Source organism: Mycteria americana, chromosome 11 (assembly GCF_035582795.1).
Source record: "Mycteria americana isolate JAX WOST 10 ecotype Jacksonville Zoo and Gardens chromosome 11, USCA_MyAme_1.0, whole genome shotgun sequence".
Lineage (NCBI taxonomy): Eukaryota > Metazoa > Chordata > Aves > Ciconiiformes > Ciconiidae > Mycteria > Mycteria americana.
In genome coordinates, this window is record NC_134375.1 from 22848883 (window position 1) to 22872594 (window position 23712).

A 23712-nucleotide genomic window follows, 5' to 3' on the forward strand; every position below is an offset into this window, starting at 1 on the left:
GAGAAACTGCATTTCTTATCATACTTTTTAAAGGATGTTTCTACCATTTGGAGAAAGCAGGACAATGCATACATGGAATCATTAACAAAAATCCCAGTTCTGAGCAGTATATATGTTAACTATTTACACCAAGCTCCCTCCATCTCCCTCCCTCCCAGTAACATATAAATGCATGAAAGAACATCAGCTTAAGCTTCTCAAATTGAGTGTTTCTAAGGTTTTCCTTACAGATTATTAAGTCCAACTCTCCTTCTCTCCACCCAGAGAAACACTACAGTACAAAACCTCCTTCAAAACAGTTGAGACGACCCACTTTTTGTGAAACGATTCCAAATTACATTGATGAGATGTAAAATTACTCTAACAAGTCAGAGTTAGAAGTTTAACTGCTTATAACAAATTACCCAGGTCTCGTTACTGGATTACTTATTGGAGATTAGACAGTCATGTTGGAAACAGCTATGGAATGGAATGGAATGTCTGTATCACCAGCTCCAAAATCCTGCAATTACACACAGTCATATAAGAAATAGTCAGTTCAAAGGATCTATTCCCTGTATTTTTCCCTGATTACCAAAATACTTCAGGCACTCCAATACAAAAAAAAATACAAGCAACCCAAGAGACTGAAGCACACAACTACAACGAACTACCAGGGTTAAAGTGAGGAAGACCAAGGGCATCACTGGTATCCTGATCCTCTGCAAGGAATTTGTTCAATAAAATTTGATTAAAAAGTCTAAAAAGCATGCACCACATTGCAGGCAGAACAAAACCTACCACCCCTTCACACACACAACCCCTGAGAAACTGATAACGAAGGACGCAGTGGGAAGAATACCTCCCAAAACCAAAATCACAGCACTGGTTTAATCCCAGTACAGCTACTTCATGCATTCAGATCTGCACTCAAAATAGCTGAATGCTGCTAGTAGCAGTAGCGCGTGGCATTTGCTCAACGCAAGTCAGAAGTGCAAATCAAGCGTTAGGCACTACAAAGAAACAGAGAACCAAACAGTGATTCCGATACAGCTACCATATATATTCATGGCCCACCCGTATCTTGAGTACTGTGGGCACAGTTTTGGCTCACACCTCTCAGAGAGGATTAAATAAATGTGGAAAAGTTTCAAAGACGACCAGCCAGGATGATTAAAGCATTTGGGGCAAGTATCCCACATACTTGCCCTGATCTTACGCCCATCCCTGGACATCCACTTTCGGTCACAGTCAAGTCCAGCATATTGAACTAGGTGGATCTTTAGTGTGACAGAGCACTGCTGCACTCACCATCTTATTTCTTCCAGTGCTTTAGTAGAAGATGTAGGGAAAAACCCAAAAGCTGAAACACTGAAATTATTTTTTCATACATGCCTTTTCCTGTGAAAATTTTAATAAGACTGTCTAGAGAAACTGAGTTTCTCAAGATCTATTTGAAATAAGGTACACCCATAGTTCATCTCATGCAAAACTAAAGGCAAAGCCTTTTTAGCATTTCTATAGCTTTATTGTTTCACAGCACTTTGCCCTCCCATTATAAGCTATTCCATCATATAGATGGAATAACTGAGATAGATGGACTAAGTAATTGTTTCAAACTCCCAAAAGAGAAACAGCTATTAGAAAATGAGCAGTTTTTTGCTTCCAATTCTGTGCTCTGTCCAGTAGATTACAGTACTCTTTCAGAGATTACAAAATAAAAGGATAATGTATTCACACAATCTGCTGCATTCAAGGGAACTACTGAGTTCAATTCTGGTCAATACATCTCAAAGACAGAGCCGCAAGGGGGAAAGGGCCCAAAGACAAACAAGTAGAATGAGAAACCTGGAAAAAAAAAATCATTCACACAAGCAGAGGCTGAAAAGGTGAGGACTGCTCAGCTTAATAGGGAGGTAAAAGAGGGAACAGAAGTCTACAGATAATGAATAATAAAGAGAATTCCTTTTATCTCTTTCACATAAAGGATATTAAATGAAAAAAAAGTATTTGAAACTGGTAACAGAGAAATTATAGCGTATATAAGTTAACCTGTGGCACACACTGCCACATGATATCGGAAGCAAAGAGCTAAACCAGGCTTCAGGAAACATGCCTGAGACACGTAGAAGAACGATGGCAGTAATCCAAGTTCCATTACAGTGAATAAAAATACTGAATGAAAATAAACTCTTTTGCAGCAGGGCATGTGTCAGCCTCTGACTGACAACACTTAGGAATACTCTTCTCAAAGTTGTTCTCCAAAAGTTTTTTTTGTTGCTTTGTTTGGTGAGGGGTTTTTTTTGCATCTTCCTTCAAAGTCTTTAAAGACTGACCACTGTCAGAAGAAACAGGACAGTCTCCGTGTTTGATTCAGTGCTGCAGCTACCATATTGTAAGGAGTACATAACGCAATTATTCTTAGCATCCTACCGGGAAGGTACGTAGTTCTCAACATCGACAGTTCAAAACATCCTTCAAAAACAAATCTCTAAGTCTCCTACTGCTGAATCCTGTTATCATGCAGAAGTGGGGACAAAGCCAACCTGAGGTTATAGATAGGCACAGCAGGGGAGGAGAGGGGGGAATTCCTGACAGCCTGGTCCTTCGAAGGAGAAATTTCAGCTTTCTACCTCCACACTGAGCCACCACATCCATTCACTCCCAGCCCAACACCTCTGAACTACCAGTGACCACACTCCAAGTGACCATCCCCTCTGGAAAGAGGGGAGAAAGCTAACTTCTATGTCAGAGCTCCTCCCCACCTCATCCCCTTACCAATAGCTTTTTCCTAATGTATACACACACACAGAGATATATAAAAATATATCTAAGCCTGAGTTGGAAGGTTTTAGGACAGCGGAAGGAAAAATAAATAAATAAATGTCAAGGTCTGCGTGTATTCAACAAATAAAAGCAGAATTATATAAAAGCAACAGCTAATAAAAAAGATTGTTCTGTGCTGTGTTTTCCATCTTTCCAACCATTATAGGAATAAAATTATCCACAGCGAAGATCGAAAACCTTTTTCAAAACTAATACAATTAAGCTTTATTACACTGTTTCAAGTACATTTCTCTCCTCTCCCTTCTAGCCCCCACCACCCCCCACTCCAATCTAGACTAACGGTTGGAGGCATTCTTCTATTTTATTACCAGCAAAATGCTAGTGTTCAAGGGTCAGCAACTATCTAGTGTTTCAAGAGAGGAAAGAAAACCAGTACTTTTTATCTACCTGCTTTTGTACAGGTAAGAGCTAGAAGAGAATTTCTACACAGCTCTGCAGTTTGAATAGGACTATGGGCAAGCCACCTTACTCCCCTGAGAAGATCCTGCACTAAAATAGCCATCACTTTGTTTAAAAAGTTACCCTGCAGCAAGGGACATGGACCTGAAAAGGGAAATACAAAATACAACAAAAGACTTCCAAAAGAGGACAATGCAGCCTGGACACCAACTTCTCCCCACTCCACTGTCCATAAAGGACAGACACACATACAGATTTTCCCTGCAGTTTCCGCTTCATGAAACCAGATCCGGAGAGAAGAATATAATAGAAGCACACAGCATGAGACCAAGAAATTGCAAAAATTCCCTTTGCGTATGAACATATGGACAACTGCGATAATTAGAACGATAGCTGCTAGATAGTTTGCAATTGCACTGAACAATCCCCATTATCTAGAAATAGAATTTAAAAATCTGAATGCAACACTGAGTGGTAGTTTTAATAGTTTATTTTTTAATGAACTGTATGGATTAAAGTGTTGCAAAATTGTATCATGTGAAATTGCTCATAGGCATGTTTTACCATCAATGGCTTAAAAAAAAATGCTGCATGGACAATCATGCAGTAGCAGGGAACGAGAAGAGGAATAGACGTGCCAATAGTTTCCTACCATTTCTATACTCTGCAATTTTCCCATGTTCCATATTCACCACCATGCTACATGTTGGTAGTAAAGCTGATTGATTTCTCTGTCTCTCTACGACCCACCTTTTTCATTGTTTGCGTTTCTTTTTAGTCACATAACACAACTACAAGTCGGATCCATGCAACTCCCTGTCAGGAGGTCTAATTGCTTCAATTGGAGAAGATTATTCTCCACATTTATTAAAAAATAAAGACTACTTATAACATTATTTCATTTTGCCAGGAAGTGAAAAACGCATTAGTTTATAAGGAACAGCATGGCTGCTCCTATTTTTATGGCATCAATTTTTAAAAACTCATCATGGTAAACAATTAAACAGAGAAGCAAATCCTACGTTTAGGGGAGAGATTCAAATCCCTAAATGGATTTTCAAAGGTCATTTCAGGCTTAAAAGATGCTTGACAGTGTCTCTTTAAATCATGTTCATTTCAAAGGCTTATCCAGCAAGAAGCAGACAGTGCACTGCAGCACCACTCTTTGAACTGTTGGGCTCCCCAGAGAAAAATTAATAATACAACTTTAATTCATATTTATAGCAAGATTTGTGGTTTGGGGTTGGTTTTTTTTTTCATTTAGGAAAGGATTTTTAACAAAAAGGAATAAAAAACCAAGGCACTTTTTTTTCAATTTTGCTTTCACCTAAACCCCATGGTGAAAAAGAAAATAAAGTTTGAACTCCTAGAAATCTTTTTTTAAAAATCATCCAGTTAAAACCCCCTCAAAAGATTTGGTTTGTACAGCTTTTTCATCACTGAACTATGTAAGGGGTGGGGGATAGATAGACACTGGCAGCTGACAGTTCCAGGTTTCAGCACAATGCTTCTTGTTTCTCTACTCTTTGGATCCATGTAGATCCGCATCTGGCCCCATTAATATGCAGAACCCACAAATAAAAGACAACTTAGCCTTACCTTCCTCTCAATGCGGGCCAACTGCTCTTTATAGAAGGCCTCTTGCCGCTTCAACTCTGCCTCCCTGCCTTGCAGCTCCACGGCCTGGGAAGAAGAACAAAGGAACATCAGTAAAAGAAGAAATTAAAAATAAAAAGTGTGAGTGCAAGGAAAGCACATGGGATGCAGACTGGAAGGAAATAAAAAAAAAAAAATCATTGCTCAGAACTGCTGTATGGGATCCCTCTCAGTGGAACTACAAACCTTCAGTATTGCAGTTCATTTTGGATTATCCCCACAAGTTTGAAGTGCTCTTATTAGTATCATACTCAAACTCATAACCTTGATTTTACTTCTCCTTATTAAATGAAAATATATAACCATAGAAAGGTGACATCTTCCTATTGCCTTTTTCAGAACTCCACCTTATCTAAGTCTTCGCTTTTCACGAAGCACGATGTTTCTTACTCCACTTCAGTGTTCTTCACCTTAGCTTAAAAATAAATCTCAAATCCTCCACTTTATAAACACTTGCCCCTTGGAGCGTCAGAAAACTTTTATAGATTTAACACATCCCTACAATCATGAGCCAAATCTGAAATACAAGGCTATGTTGTAACAATTTTATAGCAACACAGGTTCTCACTGACCATGCATTCGCTTTTACAGACATACATAGGACTACCCTGACAATTAAGCACTCTCTCACACAATCTCTGTGCACACACCACCAGCACCCCCAGAGCTCCTCTGCCTGGGTGCTGCAGATCTGGAGAGGAGATGGGTGTCAGAGAATTTCTCTTCCATCTTCCAAAGTATAAGTGCGACACTTCCAAAACAGCAAACTTGCTATACAAGCGCATGCTTAAGTATAACCTGGTCATCAACTAAACAGTGCTCAATTTAAAAAAAAAAGTCTGTGGTTACAGCAACAGCTTTTGCCTTTTAGCTCTTTACAACCAGCAGCACTGCATTGCATTCCCACCCCTACACTGAACTAGCATTAAGAAAACACGGCATTGATGGAACTGAACCAAACTTTTTAAGTTTAAAAATTAACAAGTAACAATAGCAAGAAGAATGGCACTTGTTTTTCTTCCCCCAACCTGCCCTAAAAATTTCTGGGGCCACATCAGTTATCACCAGGCAGAAGACCTTTCAAAATCAGAATTATTAGTCCGTTTAACATGAATGTAAACCCTGCTAATCTACAGCATCCCAGCAGCATTGCTCTTAACTTTTAATGATGATGGTACAACCACAGAAAATGCTGGTCCAGTATGATTAAGCAGCTGGGACAGAAACATCCCCGTGGGCTCAGACCTGTCATTTTACGGCCAACAGCCATTGTTAATGAGAAAAATTACATCTGAAAGCAAGTTGCTGTGCATTTCCTTCCCTCTGCTCCCTTGCTGATGGAAATACAGTGGTATAATAGGGCTTAGAAGAGATTTTAAGCTAGGCAGTGAGGGACGGTTGATAAGTAAGGAAGAAAAGGAGTACATGAAATAGGGGGGTTGTAGCGGTGTGGTGGTGGTGTCTTTTGTTTGTTTTTAAAAGGAAAAAGAAATATTTTGGTTCCCATGTTTGTCATCCCAGCCAACAGGGCCACGGTAAGGCACGAGCACTATAGACTCATATCTAAATCCTCTTGCTCTTAAAGACACTTGATCAAAGGCAAAATCTCTGGCTTTGGCTTAACCAGAGCTGCTATATACCTTCCAGCCCACAAACCAGCTGAAATAGGATGGGGAGGGGGATGAGAATGAGCTGCCCCATACATGTAGCCTGACCAAAGCGATATCACAGCAACAACAGGGGCACTGACGGGCACTTTGTAAGTGCCAAAATTATTACCATTCTCTGATAAGAGAACCACAGCTATCCTTCCAAACCAATATCCACCTTCTATACAGAAAAGGATTAAGTAATTTCAACTGAAATGAAACAGATGTAAGAAGGCAGGGTGGTCTGGTGGATGACCAAAGGACCCTGATTCTCCTGCTGATTTTCTGCGTAACACCCATAAAAACAGATTACTAAACAAGTGACTTGTATTTCCTTAAGGAGAAAATAAATAAGGAAAAGAAAGAAGAGTAACATAGGACTGACACCTCTGCACAATTCAGATGGAAGGTGCTTTTTGTGTGAAGTGTAATACAACGGGAAAAAAAAGAAAAAGAAAAAAGAAAAAAAGAAGAGTCAAAAGATGAACTCTTAAAAATGCAAGAAAGTTTCTGCTTAATCTAAATAAATTAATTATGTGGCAGTGCTACTCTCCTGGGGTAGCAGACTATTCTAACGTGTAACCAATATGTGTAACAACACTGGTGGGCAAGAGGCTTTATTCTGTTTCTGGCAAGACATGGATCCACGTACCCCACACCCATCCATCCTTTCAACCTGTGAGCTTGCCTGACCTCATTCACCAAGAAATTCAGCATATTTATGCATATGACACCTCTGGAAGGGAACACAAACTAAATACCTAATCTCTCAAGTAGGCTGCTGATCTGCATGATGGTGACCCACGGACTCCCAAGCAGACCTGACTGGAGCTGGGATGCCCGCAGTGACTATTGCCTCCACACCAACGCACCCTGCAGCAGACAGACTTTCTGCTAGCGACTTCCCTAGGGTCTTTCAAAATTGATATCAAAGAATCACAACCAGATCTCCCAACTGCAGACTATGGCCTCAGTATACTTGCCATTCTTCCCCCTAAGTAATTTCTCCCATGTTATCTCCCATTACGTCCCACTTATTACCCATAAGCTGTGTGGTGAACCTGAGGTTGCAGAGAAAACTTTTACTCGCAACTCAAACATATTTTCAATGTTGCTTGTTTTAAGAGCTGCTGATGTTTCAGTGCATTGAAGTATACTGAGAAACATTCTATTTGTTACAGATCTGCTTGAAAGTTGCTTTTTGTTTCCCTCTATCCCCAGCTGTTATAACTAGAAACTTTTAGTACACTTTATGGTGATGTTTGAAGCATGAATGGCACAGTCAGAGGATGTGTCATTTGAAATATTCACTGTTCCAAACTGGGTTACGCAACAAGGGACATTTTGTATGAATACAGGATATTTAATAAGAGTTCTTCTAGTCCTGCTGCTTATTCCCTACCTGAAGTCAGAAGCCTGTGATGTCCCAGACAGAACTGGCTGCTATGGAGATGATTACAATTTCACAGGGGACTGAGATTGCAGGTGCCAAACAAAGCATCAGATACACTTTCCACAAACGCCTTTAGAACTAAAGAAGGAAGGAGAAGGGAAGACATGCGTGATAACACACTGGTTTGAAAATCATATATCAGAAAGTTGCATTTCACATCCACGCTGCAGAAGCTACATCTGAGCTTGAACCTATCATGCAAGAGATGACCAAAGCCCAGAGATGACATCTAAGAAAATGTAGCGTAGAACACAGCAGAGAGCGTGATGTCCAAGGATTATAAAGACAGAAACAAAAGAGAGAGGGGAGGAAGAGTGTAGTTTGTCGTAGCACACACGAATGCATACAAAACTTAGAAAAGTAGCATGGGACAGCATGTATTTGCAAAAGAGAATGTATGCAATAGGCAACTGCCCTCTGTACAAAAACTAAGTATAAGATATATTCAGGAAATGCTCAAGAATTTCCTGTGATGGTGTCAGAAGTTACAAGCATTGCTTTCTTACAAAAGGACAGTGAAGGTATATACGCTAGCTACTACAGCTTCCATGGGCATGGATCCATGGACTGGTTGGAGGCTCTTTCAAAATCTTCCTACATTTTATCTTTACACTTTTTCCACGGCCCAAAGTTTTTCAGGTTATCTCAGTGCCGCGTTGAACGGTGACAAAGAGCTAGGGCAGAGTCACGTGTGATTCCCTGCCTCCTCCTCTCCCTTTATCAAGTAACCCGTTTAGAAACAAACTGTGAGAGCACATTTCTAAAGCTATGCATTACATACTGGCTCAACTAAAGAATTCAAGCACTGGCCTGCTAGCTGACAGGCAGGCCAAAAGAAATATTTTACAAGCCTCTCAATTGAGGTAATGAAATATTATTGGTTCATTCTCTATGAACAAAGCCAGACACTCTTAGCCTCGTCCTGAACTGACACCAACATGCAACACAGACTGTGCAACTCATCTTCTAGAGCTGAGCTTCACTCTAGCTACATCCATTCACAGATTAAGCTTTGGCTTTGCCCACCACAAAATATCACCACATTTTTATTATTTTTAATCACAGTCCCTTCTCATCACCTTGTTAAACATGAAAACTAGGAAGGAAATCTGCTTGAAAAAAAGGGCTTCTTGGCAGGGTCAGACTACAGTAGGGAATGTGGCACCCAGTAATAAAGTGCAGCAATATCACAGCCCACAGCTGACTGCTACCATCAGGCTGTGTCTCTCTGCAGTAGCGTTGGGATTCTGGGATTTGGGGAGAGGACATGGAGAAGACTCTACTAGAGGAAAAGAAAAAACACACCCCTCTCTCTGCAAAGGGCAAGTTGAGCTAGAAGGAAAGGTCCCTACCTCAATCTATAAAGAATTTCCTCAAAGGCAAGTCACAGCACTTGGCATGATTATTGCAAAAATATTTATCTTCTTGGCAAAACACATTCACCAGTCACAGATGAACTAGTGAGATGACGCCTAGAGAATCAGTCGGAGGCAATCCAGGGAAAGAAGCTATAAGGATAAAGGAAAGGTCCTTAAGTCTCTATCAAATGCCTTGTTTCTACATCATCCTGTCATTGCTGAGAGGAGTTATCAGCTTCCCCTAAAGGTATCCAGCAACATCTCTGCAGCAGCACAGCAGAGCTGTTTTGGCTGGGTACCTCAGCTTGCCACACTTCACAACTGCAAATTCTAATACCTCATGCTTTCCCATGTCTCTTCCAGTCCTGGTAGCAGTCCAGGTGGCAGGGGACAAAAACAAATGCTATTAAAGGCTCCAAGACTAGAAGAAGGAATTGACAGCAATGCACTGAAGAACAGAACCAGCTCCAAAATTAGCTAGCTGGCATGTTCCTGACCAAGCCTAGGGCAACACAGCAAGAGGCAGCTTGCGCACATCATGCCTGGGACTGAACAGCAGAACTTTACAGGGAGGCTTGTACCAGACAAGTTACCATGGGGGAGCCTTGACTCAACTTCCACTTGCATCAGCAGAAATATCACCACTACTGTGGAGCTGCCTGCAGTCGCTATTCCAAACACGAGGCCTACAAAATCACTTGCTTTCTGTCCTTTCTCTCATTCTGTTGAAGGCAGGTGACTGGGTTTTGTTTTGTTTAAGAACCCAGATGCAGACTCATGGCCTTAAAGAGCAGTACTGGTGTAACCTTCATTTCCTCCTGTTTCTGCTGCTCTCTTAGCCAGCAACACACATCACCAGATCAAGTTTGGTTTCAGCAGCTGTAAGCTACACAAAAGGAACCAGTGAAAATCTTTATGGAGGAAATAATATGCAATTTTCTAGCTGAACACCTTTTAAAATGTAATGACAGAAAATAAAATCCTGCATCTGTGCTCGGCAATAACAATCTGTACGCGCACAGTAACAACATGACACTTGGAATAAGCAAGATCCAGACAAAAAAAAGAGAGCTTACCCAGGCGTCCAAATCTGCAGGCTTGGAATAAAGAGAGTGCAAGAGAGAAAGGAAGGGAAAGAGAAGAAAAAGAGAAATCAGTGATTTATGGAGGCCGCCTGCTGTTGCACAATATAGCTTTCAGGATGACAAGTTTAGAAAAGTTCCTTAAAAATGACAAGCATCTTAAGCAGTGCAGTGCTGTCCCCTGTTGGGAACTGCGCTATTAAAGCAAAACAAAAGCACATGCACCCCCAAAAATAAAAATAAAGCAAAGCCCCCAAAGACTGCTGCAGGATCCCCCTGTAGGGTGGAAGCTAAGCAAGACAGCTGTAAAGCAGCCAGTTTCAGGGAGTCATGCAAGGCGCTGCACAACGTTAGAGACGCTGATATCCACAACATGCACCAATGAACGTGGCAATGCCGGGCATACTCTAAAGGAGGTGGCCAACAACTGCGCTGTTTCCAAATTACCTGCAAAGAACAAATATCCTTTTGCAAGGGCATTTTTGAATTCACAAGCTGACCTACATAGCAAGTCATCTTCTTTACTGGACAATTTCAAAGAGTGCTTCCTAACAGAAAGCCAGTTGACTGATCAGATTTCCAACCAGATCCCCCTTCATAGGCAATTGAACACATCTTTAGTGCACAGTCCAAACCTCTGTCAAATCCAAGCTGCCTTCACCTGCTCCTTCTTTTATCAGCAAGCCTATTTAAGTATGAAGACAAGCAGATGAAGCAGCCTGCAGTATCACCTCTTATTTACTTATTACTACTTTTTACTTACACAGTAACCCAGCAGCAGCAAAGCAAGTACAAGATGATAAACATTTCATGCCCAGCTCCTGCTGAAGCCAAGGCATTCATGAGGCAGCCACAGCTCTCATTTGTTGTCAAGGGCTGCAAGCCTTCCGTGCCTCTCAGGGCTACATTCAATCAGCAGCACAGACGCTAAGCAGGAACTTCAGAAAGGCTGGCCTTTTTTATTATGATTATTTATTTGAGGGGAGTTGACAGGGCAGGAGGAACTTTCTTCTTGGTCATAGTTCAGCGCCAGAGGGAGCAGACGGTGGACTGCAACGTGCTTATGGGATCTGCCATCATTTTAATGGCACAGAGCGACTACTTCAGGTAACTGAGGGATGATGTGTCATCAGCTACGTGTGTCGTCCATCCTCATCCTTTGCAACAGCTGAGAGGGCTGGAACCCAACATCTACAGTTCACCTGGGGGAAGCCAACTCCCCCCTTTCTGCAGGCAGGTTTGATATAGCAGCATTAAGCCCTTGGCCTAACAAACCAATACACAACAGGTGTTCACCGGTAATCACTGACCCATCTTGACAAAAGCCTGATTTGAATAACAGTTTTCTTCCTGCTGATTTTTACAGTCAGGACAGATGTGCTTAGTTTTGTTTTTACATTTTAACAATTGCAAGGCTGTCCGTCCTCGGCAGATGAACAGGAGGAACACAGGGCTCTTTATGGTGCATGTTATTATTTCAGCAGGTAGGTCATGCACACCGGTAGCTCTTTACTGGATTTACATCTGTCATCCCTGGGGTGCCTAAGCCATTAACTGTCACATTTCTGGTGGAGAAACGCTTGCATGACAAAATGAACACGAGGTACTAACTCAGTGGCACTGGACAATTGCTGAGAAGAGAGGAAGGAGAAGGAACCGGCCCTATCACTGATAGGTGGTCCCTCTTATGCCCCATAAGACATAACGCACGATAGCAGAATTAGAGTTTTAAGAGAGAGAACACTGTTACTAACCACAGGGCATCTCTTTTGCAGGTACTGCCAAAGGCTTTAATTTTGTCACCTTTCAGGAAAGGGGGAAATTATTACTCCAAGAATAAGACAGAGACACTCCACTGAATGGAGACAGGAAAATTAGAACAGGTGTAGATGCAGTAGGACATATTGCTGTGTTGGGAAAAAAATAACTATATTTGGAGTGAAGCACAGACTAAATAACATATAATAATAAAATAATAGAAAAATGAAAACTCAAGAGGGCTACTGGTTTAAGGTTTGCTACCTCATAAGCCTCTGCCAAGATCTCTTAGTAGACATGCATTTATCAATATTGACTGATAATAAAAGACACAGCGTGTTCACTAATACTTTCAAAGTTTAAGTAAACTGTTTAAGAAATGAGCAACATCTGGGTTCCTTGCTTCCTAACCAAGTGAGTTTCACTTCCAGCTCCCAGCTGGGAGCTTGTGAGCTTTATAATCCCTGCTCTAGGACACACCATCTTTCAGCACCCTTGATCAATCCTGCTGTACTCTTCTGCTAAAACAAGGGTTCATTTCTCTTCCAGGTAACCCACTGGATAGCAATCACAGGAAGCTGAATAAATACTGGACTTAATCCTTTGGGGTCAAAACCAAACCAAGATATTCCCCTTGACTGTATCAGAGGCAAAGTTATAGAAACAGGATCTCAGGCCAAACCGGCAACCCCTGCCCTAGGTATTTATACAGGGGGGAAAAAAGACACAATCCACTTGGAGAAGACTCTGGCTAGATATGGGAACTATGTAAGTAATGCATTTGTGCTTCTGAAAATGTCACATTTGAGCACTGCTTGTTCGGGGTGGGGATGCTTTCCTACATCTGTATCAACAGTCCAACTTCCAATGAAATCATGCATGCAGCACCAAATTAGTATTTCACACGTACGGACAATTTCCAGCATATTTTCCCAAACCCACACACCACGTCACCCATACATGACTGCCATAACGGGCACATCACTCATGTCTGTCGTGGTCTGGGCAAACGGAAAGATGGCAGTAAGCAATCAAAACAGTTCTGCAACTGGCAGTGGGGGAGGAAGGGATAAGCATGATAAAGCAGCGGCCTTAGGAAGGGCAATGCCTTTGTAACCTGCCTGGAACCAGCTTCACCCTAGATGTCCATTACCTTGCCACAGTCAATAACTGTCATATAACTAATTTCACTCCAGTGTGACCAATGACTCAGGAATCCAGACTACCAGCTTGGTAGAGATCTCCTACTTCAGAACTCAATACAGAGAAATTTTTGGGGCACTGCCAACTTTGGGAGTGGAAGATAGAGGGGGAGATGCAAGAAATGAGAGGCAGCAGGTGCCCAAAACCCAAGACAGCTGCTGGCAACAACTTTTGCACTCATGTCAGTATCTGAAGAGCTCTGCAGCACATATTCTAACATCTTGATGACCAGACTTCATCACTGAATGAGCAAAGAGTCATTTCTTCTTAAGGCAATAATCCAGCTCTAAACTTTTCCACGATCATAGGAATTAAAGCATTTAAAGAATATATCTAGACATTCAGCATCCACTCCAGACCCTTAAACGCTTCCAGTTTAGTGGAAAATTGAAGCAGCATCAATATTAAATGTAATGAGAGTCAGAAATGTAACCAACTGACAAGGGAGAGGAAGCAGGAAGAGACACTGAACAGCAATCAATTTTGAGGAAAGGCTGTGATGAAATTGCTCAACTCTAATGTATACAGAGCATACACAATTCTATAAATGTGAAGATGGGAAGCAGCAGAAAAACCCTCTGCCCTTTTATGATTCTGGGACAACTGCACTTCTAATACTTATGGCATCGCTGCAAATAGGTTTGCAATGCTGACAGTTGATAGTTTTCATTTAAAACAAAATAGAGAGAAACCTATTTTATAAAATCCAAAGTAAACCATCTGCTTTCATTGCCAGCTTTAATACTTCAGCCCATTCCCACATTCTCCTTTTCCCATCGCCACTTCTATACATGCATACATACATACAGAGTTTTCATTTTGTAGACTGCCAACAGACAAGGCATTCAATGTCTATAGAAATCTTGCAGAGCATAGGCTCTGTAGAGATGTACGCTCAAGATACTTATTTCTGATAGCAGGTGAGTCAACAACTCCCTCTAAATTTTTACCTCCTTGCTTAAATTCCCACTCTGCCTGGTAGACATAAGAATCTCCAAGTCTCTGATCAATTTATCAAAAAAAAAAATCTCAAAAGAGGGCATCATGAAATTCTATATTAATTATGACTTTCTATCCCAGAACGTACCGAGTCAATGAGGTATTTTCTCATAAAGCTAGAATCAAAGGCCACTCAACTCTTCTTGGATTATTTCTAGCTCATAATCATTAATACAGACTCCCATTACGCTAGCCTAAGGGTGGCATATGACTTTCTAGGGATAGGACAGATGGAGGAAAATAACAGTTACGCATGCCTACATCCCAATCTCATTTCTGTGCATGCATATGGGGACACAGCTTTCTCTTGCCAGCTTCTTAAATACCAAATATATTAGCTTCCGAGTCAAACATAGTACTTCAAACACGACCACTGTTTTGCAAAAAATCAAGATGACATGCATAATCAACCCGTGTGCCTCCAAGCAGCAAAAATTATGAACCATGTGAGTTCAGAAGGAATTCCCTTCCCACACTTGCTCCCAGACACTACAAGCAATTTTTACCTGCCTCTGAACAAAGCAGATATTTATAGGCACCAGCCAATGGATACAGGTTCAGTATAGCACAGTGAATACAGCGTTCTTGTGACAAGATTAAAAATCTAATTTCTTTTTATTTAAAAAAAGATTATCTCAAATACTATACAGTTTAAGAAAAATACGGTTGACTTTGGGGCTGCTTTGTAATACAGGCAAAGACTGTCTTAATTACATGCTTGAGTAAGAAAATTCTTGAAAGCCTTCAGTCATGGTCATGCATCCCCTGTCAGTCTCTGTGAATCCTTCTGCAGGTGGAGAGGCAGGTACACTTTCAAACACCACAGCTTACATTGTTACCCACTTTGACAGCCTCGTAAGTTTTCCTGTTCTTCCCTGCTCTTTCATCCCAGACATACGCACAGCACGCTTCACACAGCGTTACAGGGTCGGTATCTTTCTGGAGGCAGAATCCAAACTACCCGTTTGCCAAAATGTCTGTGAGAAAGACATACAGTAATGAACATTTAGTATAAATCAAGTGGATTCCAAAGCCTTACAGAAAGGACCACAAAAAGCATAGGGGGCTCGAGTTAAAATAAATGGTCTGGGCTCGTACACATACACAATCATGCCTGCAGTAAGGGGTTACCTATAGAGTAAAATGGAGTCAAAATATGTAGAAAGATTAATTGGAGACTGCCCAGAAAAGAAAAAACATAGATGTGAGGAAGGAACTTCACCTCAATCTCCCTCATTTCTATGATCACTAAAGAGAGACAGGCTGTCAGCAGTAAATTTTCCTACGACCAGTTCTGAAAGCGTACCTCGGTCTTCGCCTGCAGCATTCCCTACATCCTAGGCCACAGTCAGTGTTATGAAAAGGCTGCCAATTAAGTTGTGGTTTTGAGCTATAGACAAAATGTCCACTAGAGACTCCGATTCTTGCTTCCAAAGCACTTGCAACCCACTGTGTGTTTTAGGAAGAGAATGTACTGGTTCTCAAACACATGCACTCTCGGCTCCTCACAAGGCTGTGATCAGGGAAAATGCTGCAAGGTTGCATCTTTTAATGAAGTCTTGAGTATATCATAATGAAATCAAAAAGAAGAGTGTAGATTCAGCAACAACCAGGATTTCAGGCTATTGTAAAACTGTATTCTTTATTTTTACATTGCAATCTCCAGGGCATGATTGTATCAACAGCAACTTGCAAATCTATGTCACTGCCAGCAAAATTTTGATTTCCATTTGATAGGACAATTTGCAAACAGCAGTTTACCACATCGTGCAAGTGCTTAACATTTGTAAGAACTACACGAATTCAATGCTGATTCTATGCCCGTTTACTGGGCAAAGCAACACGCTCTTGCTCAAGGCAGATGGCTGGGAGAAATCAGGGGCAGGGGGAGACCATTCTCTCTTTCTATGAAGGAGCAGTACCCGGTAGTCTCTCAGCAAGGATCACAAACCAGGTGCTGCTGCTGTCGAGAAGAAGAGGGTATAGACTGGGTGCAGCAGGAAGGGTTAAGCAGTTTGAGGAATTTTCCTTAGGAAAAGAAAACAACATTTCACTCTCAGTGGAGCTCCTGAAGCTCAAAAATGATGTCGCATTGCTAAGGAACCAGAGAATTATTTACTCTTGGACCTTTTGATCAAAAGCGAGAAGCTTGAAATTTAGCTTTAAAATAGTGTATGCTCTAAATATAGCAGTCAGATGACCTGACAGAGCTAAGATTCATGCTTCATGAGTTTGCAAATTGAAAGAGTCAATCCAGCTCAGAGTATCACAGAATCCTAAAGACAGATTGCTGTATTTATTGTAGTAGATACTATTTACAAACATATCTCCACACTGTCTGCTCTCTAATTATAGTTGGGGCTCATACAATCATTTACTTTCTGTGAGCTCCTTTTGTACACTACACCTCCAAAGTCAATGAAAGCAATTTTAAGAACCCATTGATTGATTTATTGATCAAATAAGTTGACCAGTGCAGTAGACTAGAAATAACCAGACAGGCAAGTGATTTGATAAATATTCCTGGAGACTAGTCACTACAGGCACTGAAATTCCAGGAAAAAGAAACCCTCAAAGGCAGGTTCAGGCTTTTTTTTAGAAAGAATCTCTACTAACAGCTGGCCCTAAAACTTCATATCTTTACGCAGGCCTGCTTGGTCAAGTGCACCCCCCAACCAAATGTTTGAGATAACTCTGTACAATCCAGTATTAGCTATCAAATTCAGCAGAAGCAATTGGCAGAAGTTCAGCTCCTATTACCAGAAACAATGTGAGAAGAAAGAGGAGGGGGGGGGGGGGGGGTGGTGAGCATGTTATACAAGAGTTTGAGGCAGGAAAGGGATAATTCTATCTGACCAAGGCCATGGGACAGAAGAAACACAGGCGGAGATCATCGTCCACAGGCAGCTCCCAGTGCTTGGGACAGTTTTCTGGTGATTCTGTGGTGGGACTTCACCACAGCTTTCACCACGCTCCCATAGCAAGGGGCAGATTACGCCCCTGGCCAGCACTGAAAGCCATAAACCTCATCTATCAAGTATTCACTGAGATGGCCTATTTTTTTCCTGTGGATTTAATTGCAATTTAATGAGGTTTTCAATGAAACATGTTGGCAGCTTATCATAAAACTAAGCTGAACATAACTTGTACTCCTTTACACTGTCCGCTCGGTTGCATGAAGAACTGTCATCTAACTCAAGCAAGAGGCAAATTAGGATTCAGCTCTGTTGCATAGGAATGGTTTCCTAAGAGGCAGAGGACAGGTACACTAACAAAGCAGCAGGCAAAGGAAAAAGCTTGCGCTACTACTATTATTTGTACACTATTTTAGAGAATCTTTTGGCACTGTGGTTTTGGGGAGTTCACATTTATCCCCAACACAATAAAGGAATTAAATGTCCAGGGATGTCAATAGCTTTTTCCACAAGCATAAAATTAAAGCAGGAGAAAAAAAAAACCAACATTCAGGTGCAGACAAAATAAATTAGCAAGATCGAATTCACGATCTCTCATAACATCTCAGCATTTTTGAAAATAAATGCCACACATCAAAACAACCTTTAAAATAAAAACCTTTAGAAGCTTATTTATCTCATAATATTCTCCTTCCTGCCTGTCATATAATATATATATTACATGCATACAAAATCAAAAGAAAAATCCATTCAAAGAAACCAATACTCCAGTGCTCCCTTTTCCATTTAGTGTTGGTTGTATACACCCACAGAGACCTTAAAACATTTTAAAGGATCAAGCTTTCCTTCTCATTAGTACCACCATCACATTGTTCTGAACTGTGGTCATATAACCTTTTGCACCTTCTCACTCTATTGAATCAATCTCCCCTGGCAACTTCTGGTGTGGCACTCTGCTCCCCCTGCCTCCGGCTCTTCTTCCCTCACTAATTCTGTGTTCAGAACTGTGAAGCACAAAATTAGACGTTTCAAATTAAGCAAGGAGAGAGAATGAGAGAACCTTATTAAATCAACATTAGCATCAGAGTGTCTTTAAAAGAGAAACTCAATTGCAAAATATTACTCGTCTCTGTAAAGCTCTTTACATTGACAGAAATGAGACAGGCAGCAGCTGAAGTCATCTTCCCCTGCCCCCACCTTCCTCTTCATGCTGGTCACAGTGCTTGAGCAGTAAGAGCAGGATCCTTTTCAGACCACAGCCCCAGAGGAAGCAGAGCTTACCTTGAACTCGCAAGCACTGGAATTGCCAAGTAAAAAGGACAAGGTCTATTAACATGATGTTGGGGCAAAACAGACACACAAAAAAGCGTATGAACACACAAAAGCAGACTCCCTTCTCCTCCCGAGCTTCCCACAACACTGGTTGTTCTCTCAAGTCACATTACAAGTTACAGTCAATTCTTCACTTCTTACAACAAGGCAAAGAGCCATTTCAAGTTTTAGTTTCCATTCTCAGTCCCCAACAATAAAAATTACTGACATGATGGTGACGATCAGCATATTCTGTTCCAAAACACTTTAACTTTCTGAATGTGAACCTCCAGTTCCTGGCCAGACATCCTTAAACTCCTTTTCAAGATAAATCACTGGAGTATCATACCATTCCCCCTTGCTGGATAATTAGACATGTTGTTAAAGCCAGAAATCACCTCTGAGCCTGCACGGTCTTTAAACATGACTTTCCCTTGGCACTTCTTGAATAAGAGTTGATATTTGCATCTTGTGTCAACAGAATGAGTGTACACACCTTACACCATTGTGCAGCAGGCTATGTACTTGTCTGTTGGGCTGCCGCCTAAAACAGGCAGGGTCTCGGCAGCATCTCGTAGGGAGAGTTTGCAATGCGTGCTGCTAAGGAGCCCCACGGAAACAAATCCTACTAAAACAATTTAAATACAAAAATATATATTTTTTTCAAAACTATTTCAATTAATTAAAATCAATGTTTAGAGTACCCATTTAGCTAGGGAATATTATCCTAAGTGATGTGAAACTGAAGCTCAATTCCCGATGACAAAGCTTTCAAAGCATTTTGGGGCAAAACAGACACTACTCCAACAGAAATGGAGGCTGAAGCTTTTGATCGCTCTAGTCCTATCACGCAACGGAAATTTCTGTATCAGCCAGACACTACTGAAAACTCTGCATTCTGCAGACAGGTCTCTAAGTGCTGACTCTCCGTACCGACAAAACGGCACTTTGAGAAGCCAGGGGTGCTGGCAGTTCTGGTACCTCTTCAGAGCTGTGACAAAAGTGACCACTTCCTCACCTGACAGCCATGCTTAGGTGCCATTAACTAAGCGCTGGACAAAGTAGGTCCTACACCAGAGTTAAGACAAAATGCAGCATGGAAACAGGAAGGAGGAGGAGTATAAAAATAACACGCACAAGAACCTGTGACAAAACGCTAACTTGGTTGTTAAAGGGCTGTCTATTCAACATCCTTGTTTTGTAAAATGAAATGCTTCATTTTCACCTCAAAGGGCAACAGTAGCAATACAAGACTGCTTGGAGCCTTCCAAAATGAAAGGGTCTAATGAAAACGAGCAATTTACCATTCAATTATAAAAGCTGAAAAATGGGGAAAACGGAAAAGCCAGAATGAAGCACTGAACCTGCTGTCCTAGGGCTGCCCTCGATGCCTTTTCAGGCTGGTAAGAAGTCTCCACTGAAATATACTGACCTGTCTGCTACATGCCTTTCTTCCAGGAAAGGACAACACTAAGCAAAAATCGAAAACGTATTTTTTCCTGTTCTCTGCTGCATCTCATTTTCTTCTAGCCTTTCCCTAGCAGTCTGACACAGAACTAGAAGTGGCCTCCCATTGCTGGCAAGTCCCACCCCTTGCTTTTGTAGAGGTTATCACATAGCACCTTTAATTCAGTGGGACAGCAACTATAATGGCGGATATCGAAACAGAATGATAATAATAAGGGCTTACAAAGTTAAGCACCAAACATAATGATCAACATTAATAAACTGATATCCCTAAATATGGATGCATTAGTCCATGGGATGGGATAAAATTCTCCTGCAAGGCCGCCTTGTCTTGTATGCAAAACACCAAGAATGTCAAAATGGAGCAGTATCACTTCAGCCTAAAAAAAAGCACTCCAATTTCAGAGTGTTCACCAGGTAACAGAGTCTGTTTTTCTACATATAACAAGTAATTAGTTCGCATTCACATGCCCAATACTTTCAGCTCTTTAGTGCCTCCATTCTGAAAATTTCTCAGGAAAGTCAACTTTTACCAGCCACACAAAATGTACAACTAAAAGAAGAACAAACAGGGGAGACAATTTTTGTGCAACTTCCACCATCTAATTCTATTTCTTAAAAATCATGTCAGTTTGATAACTCAGCATATACCAGCCCCACAAGCAAACAATGAAACACGTAGGTACTTAAAGTCACTTATAACTGAAAGTTTGGAAAAGCTTTAAAAGAAACACAAAGTTTTAAAAACCCGAAAAGCATCAAAAAACTAAACAACCAGAGAGTTCTGAGGGGTTTTATTTTTGTTTTCTAAAAACGCACCATACTATTCACCTTCAAAGATCTCAGTGAATATCAACACATCATGACAACACTTCTTGAGATAACTACTATTCCAAGAAAACTAAAGCACAGGCAAGATGCAATAATTTGTCCTGATTCAGGCAGAAAATACTAGACAGGATCATGACTGATACCAGAGACCAAAACTGCAGAAGAAACCAAGATTTTCATCATCCACGTATTTGCGCAGATTACTGAAAGGAAAACAGTCACAGTGTACTGATGCTTCCCTGTTAATATCCTTCCAAGATGGCACAATCAGAAAATTATCTCAAAAGATCTAAGTATAATGGAATGAAAGGTTACACATATTTGAGATGAAGGGAAAGAGCTGGAGCAGCAAAAAAGCAATCCCTATTTCATTCTTAAGTCTCTAAGGGACTCAGAAAGCAGCAGTGAATGGTGGAAAGCCATCCACCAAATCCAGGTAACTAATATTGCTTGCAGTGATTAACTCACTCTAGGTGTCAGCCTGCCACCTACTACTGTCAGCGTGGAACATTCGCAGTAAGCACCGAGAGGATTCTGAAGAAGGGAACAGAAACACTGAAAGAGAAAAGGCAAGACAGACAAAACAACGCAGAGTCACAGCGGCCTTTCCTTTCAGTAGGAACTATTGGCTGCAGCGCTTCGCCCACTTCTGAGACATCAGTAAAATGGACCCAGCTCATCATCGTTCAGTTTTTCAAGCAGCAAATCAGGAATTAATATTCACGGGTTCTATGACTGACATAATTGCAATTTTAAAAGGGCAATTAATCATCAGCCACGCCGGCGGCTGGCTTGCCAGGCTGGGATCCTTTCTCTCCACACCTGCCAACAAACTCACAGGAGGCAAAAGCATCCCGTGCACACAGAGCCAGGAAGCGCCATTCTCCCTCCTACCCCCAGTCCCAGGCCTGGCAGCGTATGCTATGGTTTTTGTTACTGTTTATTCTCCCACATGTGCCCCACTGGGATCATTCACCTACCCTTTCCCCCAGCAGCTCTCCCACAATGCCCAGCCAACCTCCCTTGCCATGTGGATAAGGAATGCTCTCTCCATGTTGTATCTCACTCACGTCAGCCAAGAGAACTGAGGCAACAAGCTCCATCGCCTCCATTACGGAGTTCTCATCCCCCCGTTTTCCTTTCTATCTTTGCATGAACTAATATTTTTTAAGAGTGACATCTCATCCCGTTGCTACTTGGAAAGTATATTACACAGGTGAGAGTACAGCTCCAGAGAAGCAACTAACATAGGCTCATGGAAACTTCGAACCTGGCAAGTGGTTTTTATAAGATGAGTCAAAAAAGCCACTAAGGCAGTATTTACTTCTGTGCTTTTATGGGAAGTTTATGGGAAGGTTTTCAAGCACGCTTTAAACAAAACCAAAACCCCAAGCAATTGTTCTGGGTATTAGTTCTACCACTTTAAAATCTTTCTGTGTGAGCATCCCTTGCCAGATGTGAAAGGTATTTCAACCAATAGTATTTAGAGAAGAGACATTTGGAAATTTGTCAGTGGTGTTCAGGTTCCCAGAAAGTTCTGAGACTAAATTACTGTGGGGTGAGTATATAACCTCCCGTAGGAAGCACAATTCTTAATATAACATCCTTTCCTGAGAAGAAGAAAGCCATCAAACTGACCACCATATTACGCCAGTCTACTTATCTGGAAAGTACATAAAACACTATGGTGATAAATACGATAGAAAATAAGTATGAGATTGATGGAAAGATTTAGAGCTCAGCAAGCTGTGAGGTCTTAAGTGACATACTTAAGACTATGTCTTTGGGCCAAAGAAAATATATAGCATACTTCTAGGCCAAAGAAATCTTGCTCAAACAGGTGCCACTGCTGCCAGCCAAGTGCAGCAGACACGTAGGGACTGAGGATGCGTGTTGTAACACAAGCTGTATAGCCCTCCCCTCCTCGTTCCTGACAGTCAGCACCCAGAAATTGCCTTCATCATAACAAAACAGGAAAAGAACTCAATGCTTTTGAAAGAGAGTAATTTCAATCCTAAGAATTAAGTCAGGATGGAGCTGGAACACAATTACGTATTGCACGTCTTGGTCAGAGTTCCAAACAAAGGTAGTTGGCAGAACGTCTCCGCCAGCAGATAACACCAATAAATGGCCTCATTTCCATCTATTATAAGATAATAAACAGGCTTTGCTTCCTCATACTGTCCTCATTTCTATCAAGTCCCTCTCAAGATTTGCTATCTTTTTGACACATGCTCCAGGTGTTCTTCATCCACAAACCTCAGTGCCTCATTGCAAGTTAAATGAGGTGTCTACAAGCCACTTCTCTCAGCTTTGTGAAACTACACAAGTGCAATTATGAGCCCCTCCAGCTTCTTCCTCATTCAGATTTTGCAAGGTTTTTGCAAAGTTCTCTTAAACAACATTCTATTCCCAAACGGACCTTTACCTTCCAACAACACAAGTATCACGTTGCCCACCTGCCCTCTGTTCGGATAGGACTGACCTTGTCCTTCATTAACAAAATCACTCCTTAAACAAGAGAGTGTGGTGTTAGGAAATAGCAGGTATTTCACTCGAATATGTGTCTTCTTCCAATGTAGGAGTAAATACCCTGTAACTCAGTTGTATTTCCTCATAATGACTGGCTGGATCAAAGACTTTTACTGGGCTCTTCTGTACTCGGAGAGGGTGTTTACCAAAACCAGAGCTGGTAACAAAGCAGGGGGTAGGAAGAAAAGAAGGGAAAAAAAAAAACCAAACCACAATAAATACAAAGACTCTTTCTCAAACACAATCAGGGCTCCTGGGCTGCTGCCCAGGATC

The 23712-nt window shown here is 41.4% G+C and overlaps 1 protein-coding gene across 3 annotated transcripts in view; it reads right to left on the minus strand.

Annotated features, from left to right (window-relative positions):
- CHCHD6 (coiled-coil-helix-coiled-coil-helix domain containing 6) overlaps window positions 1-23712 on the minus strand; it is a 120350-nt gene that overhangs the window by 73080 nt on the left and 23558 nt on the right. For all 3 annotated transcript variants that reach the window (XR_012777458.1, XM_075514134.1, XM_075514133.1), the window contains exon 5: window positions 4825-4908. Coding sequence is in view for 2 of the 3 variants with exons in the window: in XM_075514134.1 (XP_075370249.1) it covers window positions 4825-4908 (84 nt within the window). In the remaining variant the exon portion in view is untranslated. The remainder of the gene's footprint in view (window positions 1-4824; window positions 4909-23712) is intronic.